The sequence below is a fragment of the Octodon degus genome, unplaced genomic scaffold (assembly GCF_000260255.1).
Source record: "Octodon degus isolate 3935 unplaced genomic scaffold, OctDeg1.0 scaffold00178, whole genome shotgun sequence".
In the NCBI taxonomy this organism is placed as follows: domain Eukaryota; kingdom Metazoa; phylum Chordata; class Mammalia; order Rodentia; family Octodontidae; genus Octodon; species Octodon degus.
The window spans coordinates 1,619,765-1,643,268 of record NW_004524754.1 but is presented as its reverse complement, the minus strand read 5'-3'; the positions used below and the strand labels follow the sequence as shown (position 1 = coordinate 1,643,268).

At 45.5% G+C, this 23,504-nt stretch overlaps 1 protein-coding gene across 4 annotated transcripts in view; it reads right to left on the bottom strand.

Moving 5' to 3' along the window:
- Ano2 (anoctamin 2) overlaps positions 1-23,504 on the bottom strand; it is a 372,934-nt gene that overhangs the window by 40,191 nt on the left and 309,239 nt on the right. For all 4 annotated transcript variants that reach the window (XM_012517437.2, XM_023703730.1, XM_023703729.1 and 1 more), the window contains 3 exons: positions 13,081-13,192; positions 10,278-10,335; positions 10,028-10,128 (listed from right to left, as the gene is read on the bottom strand). In XM_012517437.2, coding sequence (XP_012372891.1) covers positions 10,028-10,128; positions 10,278-10,335; positions 13,081-13,192 — 271 coding nt within the window. The remainder of the gene's footprint in view (positions 1-10,027; positions 10,129-10,277; positions 10,336-13,080; positions 13,193-23,504) is intronic.

Genomic DNA, 23,504 nt, shown 5'->3' with positions numbered 1-23,504 from the left:
ATACCAAACTAACAATGGCCCTACCTCTCAGGGTTGGTCTGAGGATTAAATGAAATGACATATATACAGTCCTTAGTACATTTGAGAGAGAAAAAGGAAGGAAGGAAGGAAGGAAGGAAGGAAGGAAGGAAGGAAGGAAGGAAGGAAGGCAGGGAGGGAAGAAGAGAGGGAGGAAAGGAGAGAAGGGAGGGAGGGAGGAAGGGAAGGAGAGAAGGGAGGGAGGGAGAGAAGGGAAGAAGGGAGGGAAGGAGAGAAGGGAGGGAGGGAGGAAGGGAAGGAGAGAAGGGAGGGAGGGAGAGAAGGGAAGGAGGGAGGGAAGGAGAGAAGGAGGAAGGGGAGATCATAATCAGACTCAAATTAAGGACTTTCTTCCACATATCAGTGACTAGAAAACTTCACTAAATATTTAGTATAGAATAGTTAGGAGGGTTTTTTGTTTCGTTTTGTTTTGTTTTTTTGTGGAACTGGAGATTGAACTCAGGCCCTTGCATTTGCCAGGAAAGCGTTTATTCTACTAAGCCTTCTCCCCAGCCCCGAGGAGATTTGATTATACACGGACAGTTGAACAAAAGCATACATTCTTTATCTACTTTGGAAATGCCACTAAAATAATCATGAATGAACAAAATGTATAAAATTATAGATTAATGAAAATAGTCATGGACATAGTACCATGCGAGGGCTTGAATGACTGCCTTGGAAGACGGCTCGTGTAGGAAGGAGCTGGCAAAGCTGTGAGCACTGAACACCAAGTGTCCAGAGTGGAAGGTGGCGAGAACAGAAAGCCAACTCCTCTGCAGAAGCTCACACAGGCGCAGGAAGGAGGTACCCAGGGTCCTACGGCCCGGGGCTGTGACTGGATGCTGCTCTGTTTGTGACACAGTGATCCAAATGTCTCTCTATTCATACTGCCAGGGACTCGTGCTTCCTAATACCCATGAAAGCAAGCAATGTTTCTGAAAAGAAAATGAGCTAGGGAGAGTGTGGATCCCAAGTGATCCCCAAAGAAGTAGCAACTGCTGCCCAGTGCACAGAGTGCAGAGGGCAGATGGAGGCTGGACACAGAAATCTGAGAACCACACGCAGAGGGCAGCCAGGGGCCCAGCAATGAACACCAGTATGGGTGGCGCAGACGGTCATCAGGGGCCCCAAACAATATCATCAGGCGAAGCTGGTGTGGGGAATGGGAGGCTTTAGCACACAGAAGTGAACCCAAGCAGAGGCCAAGCGCAGGTGAATGAAAGGAAGGGGCTTCAGGGTCCTTTCCACTATAGGCCAGTCTGAAAAGCAAAGAGAAAATCTGTCCACAAATAGGTCTATAAGCTCACTATTCCCAGGTTTCCCTCCTGGGTGTCTCAGTAACCATTAAAACAATAATTAATCAGAGGGGCCAGAGAGATAGCTCAGTGGAATAAGCGCTTCCCTGGCAAGTGCAAGGGCCTGAGTTCAATCCCCGGTTCCACACACACAAAAAAATAATAATAATAATTAATCAGAAATGTCTCCCCAGAGCAGGATTTCAGGGGAATCCTGTGAGCTGTATACCATGCAGATGGGCATTTGGAAAACTTCACATTCTGATTTCTACCTTATGATGTACCCACTTGTTTCAGAAACTCTTTTGAAGTTACCCCCTTGTCATCTTCATTTGCTATTTCTTCTGTCCTTTTTTAATGACGAAGTTTAGAAACTCTGTGGAAGGCTCCAAGCTTTTCCTGTGCCTGTGCCCATGGGCTCACTTCCAGACTATATGATTGTCATACCTTGGGCCTTCTTGCCACAAAAATCTGGCCCAAGATCATCCTAGAAGACCTCGCTTTGTGGGCCCTCAGACTGGTTGGCTCTCCAAAGACAACAGATAGGAAGTTATCTGCCTCTGGCCTCCTTCTTTCCTGACACCCAGCAAGCTTCCAATGTATCCCCTAAACTTTGACTCCGTATCAGATTCTACTATGAAAATACAGGCCTCCTAACATCTTTAAAGAGACACTGGTTTATGTCTTAAAATTTTATATTTATCACATGTAGACAAAAAAGACAAAAATTATGAAATCTTACCAGCTAGCTGTGTGCAGGAATCTGTCACAGCTCTTATGTGATGTCTCTACATTTAGTAAGAATAAGGATACAGAGACATTTCGCCAGCAGAAGTATGGATCTGCCTGCCCACCTTGCCCATCTCAAAGGACAGCCATGAAAGAAGTGAGCACACAAAAAAGGTGGGCTCTACCATTTGCAAAACTTTCATCTCTCTGGATAGTAAGAGGTTCATTTCTAGCTTTGCTTCAAAGCATACAGAAGCTAAATTTGAGATAAAATTACAGAAAAGAGGTGGGTCGGACTATTGCATGGAGTGCTTTAGGGGCATTAGGCCATTCAGATTCAAAGTCTGTTTTGTACAGATCCATATGGGAAAAGTGAGATGCATGGGTAGGGAGACGTCTATCCACGGATATAGGTAGCACACAGCACAAAAGCAGACTGTGTCAGCCCCTCACCTTGGTGAGGTCATCTCAGAGAGCTGCCTCTGACCATTATCCCAGGCCACTGACGTTTAAAACCATTCAACTCCACTCTGGAAAGCATTTGCCATGACTGTGTTAGGCCCCAGGAGCTGGCATTGCGTGAGTGAGGATACTGTAGCACCAGGTCGGGCCAACAAATTTTGTCTGTTATTATAACATTAGTCAAAGAGCTGACTTTAAAGTGCTTTGTTCTAGTGCCTCCCTTTGAAGCATCTCATTTTTTCATCTCCAGTGTCTCCAAAACAGAAATAGTGAGGAGATGAGGTCCTGCTGCCCGGTGGACATGGACAGACAGTGGGGTTTCCTAGCAACTTTGTCTGGGACACCTACCAGATGTAGGGATAAAGTTCCTGAGAGGCCTTTGACAGTCTGTGCCTGGCATCTCATTTGGGTGCCTAGAGGAAAAGGTACTTTCTTGTCTGCTCACATTCAGCCTCTCTGATCACAGTCAGAGACGAGAGTCCAGGCTGCTCCTGGCCCACCTTTACCACTACCCCAGGGGTTGTAGGTTCCTTTTGGGCAAGCAGAAAAGCAGAATGCATAGCTAAGCTTAAGAGGCTTGGTAGCGAATAGTCATTGATGATTTAATCACATTTTGATTTTGTTTTCTTTTTCCTAGCATTACATTGTTATTTGCTGTTCATAGTAATGGATGGTGCTCATTTTTCATCTTCAGAAATGCTTTAGATTAATAGGAAGGGTGTGTTGGCTTAGAAAAACTGAAAGGCCAGTAGTTGTTTAGGTAGAGATGGGGAGAATTTTGAAGTTGTTTTACTAATGATTAGATTGGGAAATAAGATTCTAGTTCAAGAAGCCTGATGAACTGACATAAAACTGTTATTTTTCAACACACACACACAGACACACAGGTGCACATGTGCACATACACACACAAACACACACACAGAGTCTAATGGGAATGTTACAACCTCAGGAAGAAAAGTGATCACAGGTGACTTCCTGGACAGTTGAGAATGGTAAACTATACAGACTTGGACATTTAAAAAATTTTATAAGAATCTTAGAAAATTGATTTTAGAAGGAGATGGTGAGATAAAGATGATTGATCTTATAACTATATCATGGTTTTGTGACTCCAAATATTTTATTTATTTATTTATTTATTTATTTATTTATTTTTGGCAGAACTGGGGATTGAACTCAGGCCCTTGTACTTGCCAGGCAAGCACTTACTCTACTGAGCCATCTCCCTGGCCCTGACCCCAAATATTCTTATTGAGTACAATCATCTACTGAAATTCTCACTTTTGTTTTGTTTTCTTCTGGTACTAGGGACTAAACCAAGGGCACTCTATCACTGTAACATCCTCAGCCCTTTTATCTTTTATTTTAATACAGGGTCTCAATAAATAGTCTAAGATGATGTCAAACTTACATTCTTCCTGTCTCACTTTCTCCAGTGCTGGGATTACTACCCAGATTGCTTCTGTTTTTAAAAGTAAAAATAAAAAAGTTAAATCTAAACTGTCAGGCTAATATTTATTTCTCATCTAATCTGAAGCCCCTAGAGTAGTACCAAAAGCTACTGCGTCCAGAACAAAAGCAAAAATCAGCATTCCTTAGTTGGATCTTCACAGTCTCACTCTCTGAACTTGAAACACTTATGAAACATGAACTATAAATGTAAATGCCCACAACACACAGTAAATTGTTGGCTACCTGAAATCCCCATAAATGGGTCTTTCTCTACATATTTTTTGGATAGCTAAGTATTTTTCCCCAGCAGTTTTCTTTATATAACCATGTTAGATGCAACTCTCAAGAATATATTTCTGGGAACCGACAAGATAGCTCAGCAGTCTAAAGTGCCTGCTTAGGCAAGCTTAGGCAGCTGCAGGAGACCACGGTTCGATTCCGGGTACCACATGCTGTGCCAGTCCTGCCCTCAGGGTGGGCTGAGCTGCCCCCCAAAAAAGAAAGAATAGACTTCTGATGTCACACAGTGAACATATTGCACATATAGGGTTTAAATGCAGATCTGTTTGGTCACTAAGCCTCTGCCCTACTAGATCTAATGACCAACTACATGTAATTTTTTTTTAAATAATAAGCATCCCTTTATTTGCTGCCATTACAAAAGCCAATTACATTAGCAACAGAAGTGTCTTCTTGAGTTGATGTCAGAGGTGGTTGCTCCCCTAAAGTGTTAAGCAGTGTACAAGATCAGTTTTATATTTTGCATGATTTCTTCCTCACTGTTATGCTTACAACATTTTTTTTTACTTTGACTCACAAAGACTCCTTGTAAAAATGTTTACTTTGTGTTTTTTAACTGTGCTATAAAGGTATGATCAGGTGCTTGAATTCTGGATTATAGAAGTCTAGCTAAGAGAGCTCTGAGTCCATAGCAAAATGTAGGAGACACTTCCGGGTCCTCGTCTTGGTCCAAGAAGCCAATATTTGTAATCCCAAAGTTACGTTATTAGAATCCCATCAAGTTGATTCCAATCTACCACTTTCAAGGCAACCCACAGCAAAAATAAAGACACTAAATTTTATATTTTCAATCACTGGGGAGTCAAGGGGCTCTAAGTCCAGCCATGAAGATGGCTTTCCAGAACAAAGAGCGTGACCCAGGGCCGCACCTGGTTTTTATTCAGTGGAGGAGTGCCTTGAGGAAGATTGACTGAGAATTGTGGGAAGTAGGTGACTACTATGAGCTGAGCTAGGTGGGTGGCCTAAATTTACCTCTGCCATATGCAGAGAGGATATGCAGAGAGAGTAATCTGCATTATATAGTATTTAATGTTTTGGTAAGCCTGGTGCTTCAGCTTTGATGTAATCTTTCAAGCCCCAGGAAGTCATAGCCTCTATCTTGAGGCTCAATCCCAGCTGGTGGTGCGGAGCATTAGCTCTACTGTCCTGTCTTGACCTGGCTCACATTAAAGAGCAGCAGGTGTAGGTTACCAGGGAAACACGCATGTCACCTTCAAAGACTATCACCACCACCTCAGCTAGACCAATATACATTGCTTAAGGCCAATTGAAGGATAAATAGAAGTCCTAGCCAGCTCTGTACATATCAATACAAGGAAATAGGGTCAGGCTCAGTCACAATGGAGACAGTCATTCTTCTTTCAAGGAGAGCTGCTCAGGTGGTCCTCCACAGCAAAAAATCTAATAATCATAATCACAGTGATTTCCTCTGCCCACGCTCAAAAGGCAACATGCAGGTTTATAAAGAACTTGGACTCAGTCACTCAGTCTTTGCTCCACTCTCCTGAGATCACCCAGGTAATTGTGTTAGATGTATCCATTCCCAGACAGGAAACTGAGAACTGTGAAACTGTGGCTTGTGTTTAGAGTCAGCAGGGACCACCCTCTCTTAGCAAAGGACAGCTTCATTGGGTGCTAGACCCACCTTAGAGATGTTTATGTTGCAACTATATTTATCAAGAGAGGTGGACAGCAAGGCTCTGTGAATTACTGTGCAATTGCCATGGATTAAACTGCAGAACACATTTAAACACACACTAAGCATTAACAGGAAAATATGCCCTTTAGGCGAACCACCATGTGTTATTTTCTTCTGCCTTGGAGCTGGTGGAGTTGATGGATGGAGAACATGCCCACACACTGTCCAGACATGCTTGAGGTTTTGCCTCTCTTCCACTCTACAGAAGGCTTCCATGTCCAAAGAAAATGGACAAAGTGGTAAAGCAGATGTTGAGGGATAAAAATATGGGTGTTTTGTGCCCATAAGCTGTCTAAAATTCTATCCAGAGAAGAACACCAATGCAGTGAAAGGGAAGGTGGCTCTTTTGAATGCTGAAAGGGGAATGAAGACTCCTTTCAGCACTGGTGGCGGGGCTGCCTGCATAGCTTTCCAGGGGCCAGATGTGACTCTGGTATCATTCATAATTTGGGGGGTCCATAAGAAACAGTTTCTTCAAGATGCTAAGCTCTCAGAGAATAAGAATCATGCTTCACTATCTTTGTTTGACTATCACTCAATGACTTTGATGCAATTAGCAGGGAACTCAGTAAAGCTTCGAAAGCTGGAACTTCTGGCTGCTGACTAAAGACTGGGTAAGCAGGGAAAGGGAATAATATTCCCACCAATCCACCTGAGAGTTACCTGAGGTGTCCCAGCATTTGCACAGAGAGAACCCTAAGAATGTGACCTAATTAATGGAGCACAAGATGAGAGCTCTTCTAGGTTATATGGTAATAACAATAAGCTTCTCTTCTGGAGGGTTAACAACCTAAGTTTGCACCAAAATTTAAAGAAAAAGGAGGGCCGCAAGGAAAGCCAACATTTTGTCCCTAGCCTTCCAAGGTCAATTAAGACTCAAGATATATGAGAACTTGTACTGTAACATCATATAACTCAGTTGTGTCCCAAATTTTCTGATCAAGGAGATTATGGGGCCAAAGAGGAAAGTGATCAATGATGTAGAGTGTGCCTAAGGAGAGTCACATGGAGAGAAAACACTCTCTCAGGCTTTCACAGAGAGCAAATTGGCCAAGCAATGGCCGTGACTCATCCATATGACTGACACTGACAAAGGATCTACAAGCTGAGGTACAGGGTCTCAAGATAAATCCTGAGGGGATTTCACTGACCTTATCAGATCCAAAAGCTACAATTGTTACATAGGTTTTGCTTTATCTTGGTCTTAACTCTCAGCAGAAAAGTATAAAAACAAAGTATAAGAAATAAAGCCATGGTGTTATGTTAAGCTGTAGGGGACTCAGGTCAACAACTTCTGACATTGCTAGTCAAGTGGAAGACCCAATAGTATTATGGACTACTGGACTGTTTTGGAATATTTTGCTTAGTTCACACACCTATAATATTTAAATGATGGAACTAAACAAAAAAAGGAGATATAGACGAATGACCATTTTGTATCTGTGCATTCAAAATGGTTAGGATAGATATATAGCTACATTCTCTTAATTCAAGGAATAGAGGGATTTGGTCTAATAGTGTTTGTAAACAGGATATCATGTCTGCATCTTGTACAACAAGTAACCACTAGGAAGGCAGTATGCAATGTGCTAATTATTGGAACTATCCTACCAATTTGATTTGAAACTGTCTCATTGCTATTTATTTCTCAATAAAATTAGGAAAAAAAGATGAGAGCTCTTCAGAAAGATGGGATGACACCGGGCTATGAGGAAATGTTGAGGACCTTTTTCTTCAGATAGAGCTTTCACTTGAAGGAGTTTTCTTCCCTGGTAAGCTAAAGTTTCTTCATTTGAACTTTATCTCTGTAAATGTGTTTCTAAAGAAGACTAAAGAGTAGCTTCCTCAGGGGATCTTTCTACAGGTGAGACCCACTCCAAAGCAGGTGCTGCTGATAGAGGAGGTCGGGCCATATACCTCTTCATGGCTGCTTTCATCCCAAGGGATTTAGGACTTGGTGACCTTTAAAGAGATTCTGCCTCTTGCTTTTGTCATGTCCCAAGACTCTGCAGAAAATTTCCATCTCTTTGAAGCTTTCCTTCCCTTTTGCAGCATTACCCAATCAGGAGGTGTTTTTGATGAGACCAGAGTCAGTGGGCATGTGTTTAGAAAAAGATAACCACACTCTAAGGAAATGCTTCCTCTGAAGAAACAATGGCTGACCATTTTGTAACAGAGGATGGTGGCAGCTTGCTTTCAAGACATTCTGGAAGAAGCCCCTCTGCTTCTGAAGGCTTTGTGGGCTGCCTCTGAGTCCTCAACATGACTTCCTCTGACTATGAATGGAATTTGTGTTGCACAAAGAACCCAGGTTTGTACACTCTCTTGTCTCCCAAACTAAAAATCCGAAGTCTGAGAAGGCAAGGGCCATGTCATGTGATTTCTTCCCATGTCTTCATCATTTAGACCAAGAGGCAAACACAGTAACTTTCCCTGGAAGACCCTGCTAGTGTGATCCAACCCTGTTTCTGGTCACGTACCACAGAACCTGGTTCTGTGATGCCTGAAGCACAACCAAACAGCCTTCTTTTGCTACTTAAACTAGTCAGAGTGAATTCCAGGGGTTCAAAAAAGAACCCTGGGTAATTCCACAAGCAAATGTAGTTGGAAAGAAATGGATTAACCCAATTTCCTTCCCAGGGAGCCTCCTGAGAACCACTAGCATAGTGTGCACAGTAAGTCTCAGTGGGGAGATTGATTGCATCACGGAATCTTCAGCCTGACATCCAGCTGCACCCCAGGATGGTCAATCCAGTGAAAGTATTATAGGCAGCTAAATTAGATGAAAATATTACAGGCAGTCAGACAGGGCCAGGCCCTCAAGGAGACAATATGGAAGACAAGGTGACCTTGCAACTTTGGAAGAGAGACACTCCTGCTATGGGCCAGATCTCAAAACAAGAGTAAACAAATGTAGCCATATACTTCCATAGGGATGAGCATCAGGGATTGATATTGTAAAAAGGTATCAATCACCTTGAAAGAGCCAGAAAGAGTCACTGACCCAATCCCAATAGGAAGAGCCTTTGTTCCTATTCATGCCTGCTTGCTACATGACTCGCTTCCCCCATTTGATCCTGATTTAATCAATTTTATCTGAGCAATGGTGCTTGTAACATCATTGGTTGATCTTAATTTTGTCCCACCTCATCCCAATGTAAGCGAGTTCCTGTGTTCTCCACCTTATACCAGCCTCACCACATGGTTTCACTCTATAAAAATCCCTGGAAGAGACAGCTTCTAGGGGCAACCCGCTTGGGTCGCCCTTCTGTCCCTCTCTAGGACAGAAGCTTTCTTTCCCCACAATAAATATATTCTGCTCTTAACCTACATTGCATTTATTCATTCTTCAGTTTTGGAGAACACGAGCTCATCCCAGGTACCTTTCAGGAAGGGAGTTTCACCCCCCTATATCATTAGGTCCACTGACCATCTCTCTCATTCTCATGGAAACTGCCAAAGGAAAGGAAGAACAGAAGGGATTACATTTTCCTTGGATCTGTGGTAAGACTAATTCATGCCATCTTCTTCTTTTAGGACCTGTGGGTCAGTGTTTATTTTTGTGACTTTTTCAATGTGAAAGCTGATTGAAAGAAATCTTTCTTTTCCATGTGCGTAAAACCATAGGGGAAAGAGAGAGAATCCACGTGAAAACAACCCCGTCATTCTTTGCCTCCTGAGATTATGTATTATATACTATCTTTTTAGAACTTTTCCTAAGTGATTCCATTTTGCTTCAAACTTTCTTATTCATTTTCCACTATATTGAGTATCTTGCACGCATTTATTAGGATGAAAAACAGTATTCAGTTCAGTGTCTGAGATACTCAACTTCTAGCTCCACCATTTATAAGTTTTTAAGCAAATGTTAAATCCTTGGAACCACTAACCTTCCAGATCAGATAGGGAACCAAGAGCAGAGAGATGGGTACTGCCTCCCGGGGAAGTCATTGCCCAGTAGAGAGAAGAACAACTATTAAGAAGCCATAAAAAGCTTCTGGAAACCCCTGGTACTCCTGGGCTAGCCCCAGACCTGCTAGGAGAGATGAGAGCATTGATTACATACGGGACTCCAATCTCAAAGATGTTGTTCTGGATCAACTGCTTTCCCAACATGATGATGCTGAGCTGAATGCAAAGCTCCATGAGGCAGCCGCCCGGAGCACACTGAAAGAGAGACCGATACGGAGCCAGTCAGACTGAGTAGTATTCCAGGAGCAAAGACGAGAATAATGCTGTGGTGGGGTAAGGGTGGGTGTGTCAGGCTGCACCTACAGGACACTGGCCAGCCAGGAGACCCCACCAGCTCTACTTACCTCCTCCATGCGGTAGCCATCGAACACGTAGACGTAGCTGCCAGGCCTGCCCACAAACCTGGAATCCAAAGCACAGGAAGAGTTAAAGTCCAGTCTGGCAAGGTGAACAGAAATCATGTCCTCCGTGTGGCAGTGCCTTCTCTGGGTGTCCTCCCAAGAGTACTGGCCACTGGCCAAAGTGGTACCAAATCACTCAGAGGCCCACAATCAGATCCTGTTATCAGACAGGTTGCTCTTGTAACCCAGTCAGGTTCCTAGGGACAGGCGCAGAGCTGGACAGGGGCTGAGGCTGGTTGTACTGTGGGGCTGGGAGGGGTGCAGCCTGGGCTGTGTGGACGGGTGTGGGGGCGTGGTCTGTATTCTCTCTAAGAGTGCTGGCTGTGCACTTCTTTCTGCTACTGTCAAGACAACTCTTTGGTGAGGGCCCATGATTTCCCAGGAAAAAAGGATGAGATTGACTTAAGTTCTAAGTACAGCTCCCTGGAATCATAAAAGAATTCTGAAAATAGTTAAAGGAAAGGATGAAGCCTGCCCCACTCTTTCTTTAAATACAGTTGATTTTATTGGGGTTAAGAAGATTGGGCAGGTGGGGGACTCAGACAGGTAAAAATCATGGGTCCAGATATATAAAGAGAAGAGTTCTACTTCCTTAAAGTGCCAACATCCCAATGACCTGCTAAAATCCTCCTCACCCATTTAAGGGTCTGCCTAGATCTTTCTCTGAGATCTTGTTGTTTCTATTTATGACTAAGTGTCCTCCTTTAATGATTTTTAATTGTGGCACTGAGGTGTGAGCCAAGAGCCTCAAGCACGCTAGCTAGGCTGTGCCACTAAGTGCTACCCCCAGCACCCCAAAACCTTCTCTGTACCACTTATTGTAGCGCTCACCACAGATTACAGTGGGGCAACTGCCACGCTTATCTCCTTTAGCATAACACAGGTTTCTCTAAGCTTCTACCTTTTCTGTCTGAAATATTGTGCGTGCAATCTGTTACTGCTGTTGCATTGGTACAGAAAGCACTAGCGAAGTACACGCTCCTTAATATGGACAGCTTCCTGGTTACTTAAACTTATGAAAGCCAAGGACAGCCCTGGGACATTCGGGAAAGAGGGCTGTGTTTTGGGTCACAATCACATCTGTAAGAAATTGTGAAATCTACACAATAGTGTTGGTTTTACTGCATGTTTGACGATCTTTCAGCTCTAGGAAAGCTTGCTTGCTGCAGCTCACTGATGTCTGGTAGCAAACGTCACTGTAGTTTGCACACTGGCCTGATCACAAAAATATTTATCAGAAGTGACTTCATATTCAGACTTATTACATAATAGAAATGGTATTGGCTCTAGTCCTTGGTTCTCAGAAGGGCTCCTAAATCCTTGAAATGCCCAGAGTGATGGTAGTGTCTTTGTTATATATCCTGGGACTATATCTATTTTTTTATTGAGAAATAAATATGAATGAGACAGTTTCACAGCTGATTAATAGGACAGTTTTGATAATCAATACATTGTACATTGTTATCTTTTAGTGGTTATCCATAGCACAAGAAGCAGACAGGATATTCTGTCCAAACACTATTAGTACACCTCTTTCTTCTCATTGAATTAAGTGAAAGTAGCTGTAAACCTATCCTAGCTATTTTGCATATATAAATACAAAATGATCTTTCCCTTGTATCCTTTTTTTTGTCCTGTCAGAGGTGAATATTCTATTGGCATCTAAATACTATAGGTGTTTGAATTGAACTAAACAATCTAACATTGTCTAGCAGTCTATAATATTAGTGGGTTATCCTCAGAAGTTATTGACTTGAGCCTTTTACAGCTCGTCGTATTAATATGGATTTACTTTATATACCTCATTTTTGTACTTTTCTGCTGGATGGTTAAGACCAAGATATAGCAAGACTTATATAACAAGAAATGTAACTTTTGTATCTGATAAGGTCATCCAAGTACTCTCAGGATTTATCCTGTAGCCCTGCCTGGGACTATATCTAAATTTATGTCCATGAGATTACTCAGATTAAAGGCAAGGGTTTCCAGACAGACCAACCATGTAAGTTGGACTTTGGGCCAAGTGACAGCAGTCTGACCTGGAAGGTGGAGGCTACAGATTGAGGTAACTCACATAGTAAGTGAGTCCATCAGTTATGCCTGGGTAATGTCAGTAACAACTCTGGACCTTGAAGCTCGGTAAGCTTCCTGGCAGATGATCCATACAGATGTGCCAGGAGAGTGATAGATCCTAAGGACAAGCAAGCTTCAGGATTACGACCTTCCTAGCCCTCACTTATGTCTCTCTCTCATTTGCTTGTTTGATTTATATCTCTTTTCTAAAATAAAACTGTAAGTATAACATCATCGTTGGATTTTTTGAGTCAATCTAGTATTTTATTGAACCTAAGGGGCAATGGGAACTCCAGAATTCATAACCAGTGGCTAAGAACTGAAGCTGTCCTGGAAGCCTCAGAACTTGTGGCTATCTTAAGTAGGGCCAGTCTTGAGAAGCACAGTGTTCTACCCTGTGTGGCCTGGGGTAGTTAGCACCAGAACCGCATTGCAAACCCTAAAAGCTATTGGCTGAAAAGGAAACTTCCTTCTTTTTCATTCTCAAAATTGCCCTGTTTCTTGTAATTTGAAGAGCACAGCCAAGTAGATTGCAATTCTTCCCAACCAGAAAGCAGAGAACAGGACTGAGGAAATGAGTTGACAGTAGGGATAGGCTGCCTGGCTTGTCCCAGGGGTAGAGGACCATCTTAGTGACAAATTACTTTTCTATATGTACCACTGTTATACTCACCTCCCCTTGAAAAAGGCCACGTAGAAGATGGGGGAGTAGGCATTGACAAATTTCAGCAAGAAAGCTTTAAGTATCAAGCGCTCTTCAAAAGTCTGTTCAGTTTTGGGAACCTCTGCAAGACAAGAGCCAAGCCAGTGAGACCAAGGCAACCCTTGACCTTAATGCAAGCCATCATCTGCCAAGTTATCCCTTCAGAGTAGAACCCCAGAGGAACACTTCTTTGATGTGTTAGAACCAAATTCATCTGAGAAGCCCCACGAGGTCTTCCAGAAAATTGAAGGCTACAGAAGCAAGGGGTAGGTATGAGCTTCATTTTTCTCCTTCAGCATCTCTCCATTAGTCTATAAGCTATTGTTTCCCATGGTGCTCATCGAAGGGCCCAAGGAGCTACATCTTCCTACCACCCTCATTTCATTGAGCTTACTTCATTAGATTTTATCTGTATGCTTTCCATTTCCATAAGATTTTATTGGAGCAATGATCCTTGACTAAAAAGACTTATCAAACACTGAATCAGAGTTGCTGTTGTTTCTTTTTCTCCTCCATTTCTAATGGAAAAATATTCATCCATATGTCCTTGGGATAAGAAAAGACATATCACTCCACTGACAAAGGCTTATCAGATAAATGAGACAAGCACAATCTGAGCCGTATGTCTCCAACTCCCAGGTCACAGCCACAAGGTGTCACAGTCCCAGAAGTTAGGTCAGCTGACACTCCTAGAAGGACCACAAGAAGCACAGGCAGCACTCTTGTGTTTTCAGAGGACTCTCAATACCTGGGAAGCTACAGTGGACATCTGTGTGACCCACGTGATGGAAGCCCCATGGGCTGTGATGGCTGGAGTGTATGATAAGAAATTATAGGTAATTCTTAAACATCTGGGCTGAAACAGCAAAATTCCATAAAGTACCCCATTTATGGGAAGCAGAAATCTATTTCTCATAGGTCTAGAGGCTTGGCAGCCAGGAATAAGGCAGATTCAGAGTCCAGTGAAAGCTACTTCCTGGCTCACAGATAGCAACTCGCTCCTCACATGATGGAAGAGTGAAGCATCACTTTGCAGCCTTTTCACAGAAGGGCTCCAGCTTCTGTCAGGAAAGCTCTGCCCTCATGACCTGGTCAGCTCTCAAGGCCAGAATGTAACACCATGCCCTTGGAGGTTATGACTTCAACATCCAAACTGAGTGAACACAAACATGAAGATACCAGAAAAGGCCGCTTTCATGGGCAGAGGGAAAGCATTACAGTATACCTTATGGACTGGTCATGCTGAGCACAGGCCACAGCTCAGGGCCACGCCACCCAGGGAGTGCTGCGTCCTTTTGGTAGCATAGACCTACCTGACTTGCCTGCCTGCCTGCCTGACACAAGCAGTTGTGTAGAAATCTTTAAAGAACTGCACACAAGATGTTGCTCTGTCCCATGGAATGCCCTCCCCAAAGTGTATTCTCAGGGACAAATCAATCAATCAATCAATCAATCAATCTATCTATCTATCTATCTATCTATCTATCTATCTATCATCTATCTATCATCTATCTATCTATCTATCTATCTATCTATCTATCTATCTTGGTACAGGGTCTCACTACACAGCCTGGACTCACAGTGATCCTCCTGTCTCAGTCTCCCCAGTGCTGGGATTACAGGTGTGCACCACCATTCCCCATTTTTGGTGGCCTGCTCAGCGTGGGGCTGGCACAGTATGTGATACTAGGGATCAAACCCAGTGCCTTGCACTTGCCAGGCAGGTGCTTAGAGCACTGAGCTACTCCCCAGCCCCGGGACAGATCTTTTACATGTTTAACATCCAAACTAAATGTTACCCATAATCTCTCCTTCTAGAAGTGTCTTAGATGCAGCCATCTGGCAATGTTCTTCTGCTTCCTTTCATAGTATTTGTATCTCCCTTTATTAATTACTTACACTACCTGAAAGTTAACCCTCGTATAGCTATGACTGATGGTCTATGTATAGTTGTTTCAATCCCTGTGTGTCAAAAACATAGGAGTAGATACTTTATATGGGAAGCTATCTTTGAAAGACCGATGTTACGATTACACCTAAAATATCCTCAATCCATCTCATATGTTTGGAAATGGAGCTTTTAGAAGGGGAGTGGGTCATGGGGGTGTCATATTTATTAGTAAATTAATGTATTAATGAGTTTACTGTGGCAAGTGCTGTTAGGAAGCAGGCCCTGGTAGGAGGAGGTATGTTACTGAGCACATATCTTTGAAGAGAGTCTCTTGCTCCTTCTCTCTTCTTGGCCACCACAGGTTGAGTAGCTGTCTTCTGCTTTGCCCTGCATTATGCCATTCCTGTTTTTGAGTCAGGTACCCACGGACTGACCCCTCTGAAACTGTGAGGCAAAATAAACCTTTTCTGTAATCTGTGGGTGTCAGGCATTTGGACCCAGGGACAGAAAAGTGACTAATGCACTAGGGGAGGAAATGCATACTGAGCCAGAGAGATGAGAAACGCGTGTGGTCATGAGCTTAATAGTGTACTTGAGGCAACAGGGTGCAGCCCAACCAAGGACCTTGTCCAGAGCCATGTGATGTATACTGCAGAAGGGCCCACTGGCAAACAGGGAAGTGGAAGTCTTGCACTGGATTAAGATCACTGTTAGAGTTAACCCAGCCTCTCGAGTGAGTCTGTGAGGCAGATGCTGCCCAGATGCATATTGAGCTCCTCCCCTCTCCTGGGTACATGCTGAGGGCTCTGTGCATGAGCTGAGGCCCAGGAGCTATGCAAGGAAAAGAAGGTGGCCACCCCCAAGCTTGCTCTAACGCTGCCTGTGACGTCTTGTACCTCCCCTATCTCTCTTCCCCCATCTCCAGGAAGACTGCAGCTGCTGGAGCAGAGCAACACCACAGGCCAAGGAACTCTTCAGTGGTGATACACCAACACAAGGCTGCCCTCCAAACAATGGGCAAACTGCCAGAGCAGGGACTCACACCTAACAGTTTATAACATTTCTATGCCCTGTGCTTTGGCAGCTAGATATGATCCAACTCACTACTGCAGGTGGAACCTTGGAAGGCAAGTCCTGAAGTACTGGTTGCACATTCATGAATAAAGCGAAAGGCCCTTGGATAGTAGGGGCAGTGCTTCTGAGCAGGCTGAGGGGTCCCTGAGAGCAGCCAGGGCCAGGAGCCAGGCCTGTGTACTGCGAAGTCCATGCACGCTGCATGGGAAAAGCTGGATCTGAGAGATAAAGTGTGTGAGTGTGACACTCATTCCCCATAGTAGAAAGCACTGGGCATTCACTGCAGCGCCCTCTTGATAGTGTGTCCTCCAAAACAGAGACACAGACTGTCTCCTGGAAGCCCAAGAGAGCCCTGTGATAATAAACAAGGGAAGAAATGTCTGAGCTGGACAGGCAATAGCAAGACGTGGTGCGAGTGGAGGACAGTGACGAGAAAGTGCAGATGCCACTCCCAGCAATCCTGTTGGCACAGTGGTGGTCCAAACATAGCAACCACAGGACCACGAAGGTGACTCCACTGCAGAGGCCAGTCCTGTGAGCGGGTGGGGCACTGAGCATGGGAAAGCATAGTGCCCAGAGCGCTGCTTTGGCAGCAGCACGGCCCACTCTGGACTGCGGAGGCCCCACTACAGCCCCATAGGTGATGCAGGAGCTGGACAGCTCTGCCATCCCAGCCCTCAGCTGGCAGGCTTGCAGGTTTGGCCTTCCTAACATGTGAGGAAGGACAGAGACCCACAGAGAAAAAGTCTAAGTAACAGTGCATTACTTCACCAAAGCTGGAGAATGACTTGTACTATCCACAGTTAGCACTGCCACTTTTGAAATCTCGCCTTTGGTTCTTGTGTGCTAGCAACTGTCCTAGATCCCTAATCTGCAAGATCTTCCCTTTCTCCGCTACGATCCTGTTGCAACTAAGAGACGCATCCTCCCTGTTGGATTTACACACATCAGGTCCTCACTGGCCCTAAGATTCTACATTCCCTTCCTCAGGCAGAGTCCTGTTGCCTTTGGCTGAAGGAAACTGTGCCAGGGCTAGGGTGGAAATGTGTGCCATTGAGCTCGAGGTCGCTTTCAGCTTTAGATCCCTAACAGTGCACCTTCACGTGACTCTCAGTCCTGCCACCTCCTTCCACTCCTGTCGCACACAACTTCAGTTTTACCATGAGCAAGGTAGAAGAGATACATCTAGCTGGATCACAGCTCAGGCAGGTGCACTCTACCAGGCACAGCTACGAGTCGACAAAGGAGGGAATGAATGAATGAATGAATGAATGAATGAATGAATGAATGACAAGAAAAATTTTTTTGGAAGAGTGAGAAAATATCTGACACATTCCCAAGGTAAGGCCTTTCTTTGAAGAGTAGAATGGAGGCTATAAAGACACTTGAGACAAGCAACAGAACGAGTAAAACTGCCTACATGTGAGGAAAAAGGAGGTTCTGGGGTTCACTGCAGGCGCCAGAAAGTGATGGAGAGCTAGAAGGCCAGAAAAGGAGCTGGGTAGAGAAGAAATGGGACAGAGACACCCGTGGAAATGTTCATTAACTTCTGCCGTGTGGCTTGCAGCACAACCACCTCATCTGCTTCCCCAGTAAGGCTGCGTAAGAAGTCCTGACCTTTCCCCCAGGGTGATGCGCTACAGTGCTGGGCCCTATTTCAGCAGGAGGCTTAGGGGTCTCAGAAACTGGTACCTGGTTTTTACAAAGGAGAGACACTTGTTAGAGAGAGATAGAAATGACAATGGAGGTGAAGGAAGAAGAGGAGAAAGGGGAAAGAAGGAAAAGGAAGAGAGGAAGGGTAGGAGGGAGGAGAAAAAGGAAAGAAAAACCTTTCAATACTGCATGTTATCCCCTTATCTTCATAGAATTTGAACTTCTGTTCCATGTGCCTGAGGCATTCATTTCAAAAGTAACTTAAGCATGACTCATATCTCTTAAATATTTTTTGGAAGTGAGAAAATTAAAACCAATGTCATCTAAAAATAAATAATCAAGTCTTAGGAACTGAAAATTTGCAAAGCTTATCTTGCAAATCTGTCCAGAAGGGGGTCAGGATGAGGTATGGGGGTGGCACGTGGCTTTAATTTCCTTTTGTAATCCCCTTTGAACTGTCTGTACTCAGATCTCCCCGTCTGTAAAGGAATTTCCTCCACGTCCTCTGAAGGGGGAATCTGCTGCTTTCAGACCTCTGTGCTGCAACTGGAAATGAGCGGCTCCCTTCCTCCATGTGGATAAATCACAGCCAGGCTATTATTTATTAGTTTTATTCCTAAAAGCATCCTGTGCCTGTGCTTTCAGGGCCATGAGCTATCATAAATAATGAGCATTTCCAATAAACAATCTGATTCCACTTGATCAGCCACTAAATCACTCCAGTGCCTCACCCCAGTCAAAACTCCAGGGCCAGAGTGTGCACCAGGCTGAGTACCTGGGGAGGGAAAGCCTCAGAGATGCTGCACAGGGAGGGGGGATGGTGTGCTGTGAGCAAGGAGGTCCTCAGCCTGAGGCTCTGGCTTGGCTGCCGCGTCTCCTTCACAGCCGACACTGGGCACCCCAGCTGCTGGTGACCGACTTTGCAGACAAGCATCCCCAGGGTGCCTTGCAGTGGGATAACAGGGACAGGCTGCAGAAAGCCACTGCATTTCAGGGCACTGGGAGGTCCTGAGGTGTTCAGCATTCCAGGAAACAATGGTTTGGCACTGTGTTTCTTATAGATTCAAATAATGCCTTTAGATTGCATTGTCATAGGAATTTAAAGGAAGAAAGCCCAGCCACGGCAGCATGATGAGGTAAGTGGGCCAGCCTTCCCCACTATTTAGGGTCTCCTGAAATCCAACTTCTCTCCCCCGCCCCAAACTCCCAAAGTTGATCAGAAGTCATCACAGGGTCTCACCTGCTCTCTAACTATGGAAGCAGATTTCCAACAGGGCCCCTCCTCAAGCCAGAAAGGACTAGAGACGGTGACAGGGTTCTCACGCAGGGCTATTACTTAAACTCTCCCTCAAAGTATTAAACCTCTGTTGCATTGTGTCATGAAAAAATATGAGTACAAATGACCCAGCTGTAAGTAGCCTTGGAAAATAATTAGCATGAAAGCCCAAGTTAGTCCCAGGGGAACATCTTAGGACTCAAAGTCCCCAGAGCTCCCTCCTAATCATATGGAAACAGCACAGCCAGCTAGAGGGTGCCATCTGGAGAATCTGAATCTTGGAGAAGCAGCTCCTCCCTACGAGCTGCCCCAGCAGCCAGCCAGCAGATGCGTAGTGATGGCAACCAGACAAAGCGGGAGATGCCGCAGTGTGTATTTCAAGTCCTCCAGCCCTGACACCGCCAGGGAAGATGCAAGGAGAATCCGAGCCTACGTGGCTGAGCCCGTAAGCAAAGGTGCTGCTCTCTAACCCCTGCCCCAAGGTGATTTGCAAGCAGCAATATTTTCTGACATTCCAACCATCTGGTCCCCCACCGTGTCTGTGTGTGTGTGTGTGTGTGTGTGTGTGTGTGTGTGTGTGTTTGTGCACACGCCCCCATGCGCACACACATGTGGACTGCCTGAGCCCCAGTATAGGATGCTGTTTGCGCTATGGGGAGAGAGTCACCCTAGGAAAGTTAAGTGGGTAATTAGGCAGCCAGCATTACACCTAAGGGAGCAGGAACAACCCAAGCTGGAGCTTCCTTCCTGATACTGTCCCTGAAATACTCCTGCCACCCTGGAGAGCTCAGCATGAGGACCCCTCCCTTAGAGTCAGGAAGAAGGCTCTCACCCTCAGAGAGATGGGCCTAGACACACTGCCTGGATAGTAGCCTGGCCCTTGGTGACAGGAAAAAGAGACCAAACTAGGAAGAAAACAATGGAGAGAGACAGAAAGTGACAGCGAGAATGAAAGACAGGAAGAAGAAGGGAGGGAGGGAGGGAGGGACAAAGAAATGAAGACAGAGGGAGACACACACAAGGTCAGTCATAGGAGCTCCAGACCTCGCAGCCACCACAGTCCAGACACTACCCAGGCATGGGGCATGGGTGTCCCATTTGAATGTCACAACTTCCCTGTGGAGATCCCTTCCTGTGAAGATGTGGCAGGAAGAGGGCAGGTAAGTGTGTCGTGCTTATAGTGAGGACACTCCCGTGACTGGTCTGCAAACCAAGGCCCCAGAGAAAAACAATGACCGTCCCAGCCCCGTCGGCCTCTCCTATCTTCCCAAGGAATGGTAAACCAAAGGAAATCTTTCCCATCATTGTTGTTTTTCTTTCAACATCTCTGTATTAAGTGACTGTTATGTGGAGGCACCAGGCCCATGAAGGACAGTGATAGATCAATAAGCTCCCTGCCTGGTAGAGTTGACACTCAAGGAAGACTTGTCCTTGGCTTGCTACCCTCCCCTCCCTCAGGTTAAGTAGCTTTCTTACATCATTTTGCAGAGAAATGCACATTAAAGGAATCTGGAGGGAGATGAGGAGGAGATGAAAACAGGGACAGGAAAACTGTTGTAGGTGGGAGGCTCAGGAAAGACCCCTGAGGAGGTGACCAGCTGTTGAGGCTTGAAGCAGCTGGCAGTGATCCAGGTAGCAGCGACAGCAAGGACAAAGGCCTGGGTGTATAGGAAGGGACAGGTCCAAGTGATTGGAGTATTCTGCGCTGGACAAAGTGTTGAAGAGTGAAACTAGAGGGCAAGGTCACTGAGTCCAAGTGGGGCTTTGCAGGATGCCTAGTGGAAGCCACGTGAGGCTTTGGAGCATAGGAGGGGTGTGGTTAATACAGTTCACATCTAAAGTGCCCCCAAACGTCTTGTGTTCAGAGGTGTGGCTTTTGGAAGGTTACTGGCTCACAGGGGTGCTGTCCTCACAGTTGAATGTTTTGTTAGAGGTGGGGCCTGGACTGCCAAGGTTACTGTTGGCATAACCTGAAGGAGTATTTTCTTGTCCCCATTTTTCTTCTCCTTCTTTCCCTCTGCTTCCTGGATGGCACCGGTGAGCCATGTTTTTACTATGTCCTTGTACCATACCGGTCTGCAAATCATGGACTGAACTCTCAGGAACCATAGGCCAAACAAACCTCTTAGTGATGAAATTAAATTATAAATACCAGAGACGAGCTATGAGGGTAAATGGGGAAGAAAGAGAGAAGTAGGAGTGGAGAGACAAAGTAGAGTGGATTGATCAGTATGAGGATAGAACTTGGGTGAAGCCCTGAGAGCTGGGATATGATTCAAAATGGAATGGACCAGCAGAATAAATTCTGGGGATGGAGACAAGAGGGAGATGCTGGGTGACACTTCAGTTTTGATAGGAGCATTTGAATAGTTGATAGTCACATTTTTTGAGATGGAAAGAATGGATGAAAAGGGCCAGGTTTGGGAGAAAAGTGAACAGCTCTGTGTTGGACACACTGAGTCCCTGGTGCCCTGGGTCTTCATCTCCCTTGGTCATGACCTAAGGGCTAAAGTGGCATCTGAGTGGAGAACCCTGCTTTGAAATACTTGGCTCGCTTTCAGGAGTTAGAAGTTCAAAAGCTGTGACAGAGAATAAAGACGAGCAATGGATGGATACCAAGAGACCTTTCCACCACACATCGCTGACATGAACTGATCTTCTCAAGCCTGGCACTCGGTGCCTCCTGGCTGCCATGGAAGGGCTCAGGAACTTGTCCTTCCTTCCACCGTGCAGGAAGAGGTTCCAGGAGAGACAGAGACCTAGTGGGCAGCTGCTGTGGACTACTGTGGACCTCAGCAGAACTCTCTTAGGAGCCCAGGGCGGGCACTTGGGCATCACTTTGCACACAAGGAATGGCACTTTGTCTCACTGGACCTGCTGTGTTTTCTGTGTGCTCCTTGGAAGGACCTTCCTTGGCCCTGGATCTCTGTGTAGAAATCACCCTAGAGATGGGCTGGATGTCATGTGTGTTCTGAAAGCAGGGACCCTGACAGAAGCAGCCCCTTGACTAACCAAGAAGGGAACCCAGCAGCTGACCCGGCTGCAATGCGAACATCCGTTTCAGCAGTGGTCCAGGCCCTTCTCCTGGATGGGTCAGGCCAGAGTCACACAGTGTGGTATAGAATGAGATTCTGAGGAGCAAAGGCTGGGCTTTGAGCCCCCGCTCACTCCTTGCTCAAATGAGATTTGGGGCTGACCTCTCCACTACCCTGAAGAAACACAGTCCAGCTCAGTTGTGCCAAAGGCCATGACTATTGCAGTGAAGAGATGGGAGAGCAAACCCCATCTCTGGCTCTTCAGGAGGACTGGGAAAGAAGACTGCAATGATGAAGGGTGTGAGTCGGCCAGGACTGGTGGCTGCTCAGGAAGAAGCAGGAAGCAGCACCATCAGTACCCTGAGCGGAGAAGGTCTGGGGAGAAGAGGAAACAAAGTGGGCTCACCAAACTTCTCTTCTGGTGGGTTTAAGTCTTTGGGTTCTTAGAAAATTCAGAGCAGAGGGATATGTGGGATTTCTTGCCAATAAGAGAAGGTGACTGGGAAACGAGATCTGTGTTCAAGGTGATGGTTCCTGTGTGGGAACAATGACCTTCCAGCGACTGTCAGCTCTTGCGGGAGCCGCCGATGAGCCTTCCGTGGCTTTGTCAGTGGTATGAGCAGCTCCACAGACTTGGGCCGGGGCCATGATCGTACTTCATTTTGGTTTTAATTTTTTTTTAAATCTTTTATTTATTTATTTATTTATGTATTTGGTAGAGGATCTCACTATGCAGCTCAGACTCCTAGTGATCTTCCTGCCTTAGACCCCTCAGTGCTGGGATTACAGGAATGTGCCACCATGCCCAGTTTCAGTGGCCAGCGTGGCACAGCACAGCATGCAGTACCTACCGGGTGTTGAACCCGGCTCCTCGCACTTGGCAGGCAGGCGTTTAGACAGCCAAGCTATCTCCCCAACTCCAAACAGGCATATAGTTTTTATTAATAGCATCAGCGTCCTCCTCAGACAGCGCTCACAATAGTGCATGCCAACCTCATGGGGGGCTTGCAGGCAGTGGTAGGATGCTTTCTGGCCACGCCCTTCCAGGGCCTCCCAAGATGGGACAGCCCAGGCTCTTCCTGCCCAGTGGCTGGAGGCCACCCAGCAAGTCAGGAGTTGGTGGCAAAGCAGGAAGGGAAGAGAATACAGCCTGTGAGCTGGATCAAAGGCCAAATTTCCAATTCCCACCACTCTGCACAGCCCTTAGGAAAGCTACGGCCCCACCCTGACCTACACTGGCCCATGCACTTCCTTGCCCTGGACACCTACTTTTCAAAAAGGTCCTGCAGCCTTGAGACCCCCATACCAGGCCTCTGAATCCAATCAAGCCAGCACTTTCACCCCACACTCCAAAAGCATACTTCCTCCACATGTGATGGAAAATTAGATCCATCCATACAAGACCAAGATGTTCTTCTCTTTAAAGAGGTTTTGGTGCCTTGCAGACATTTGTATCCTCCTTTAT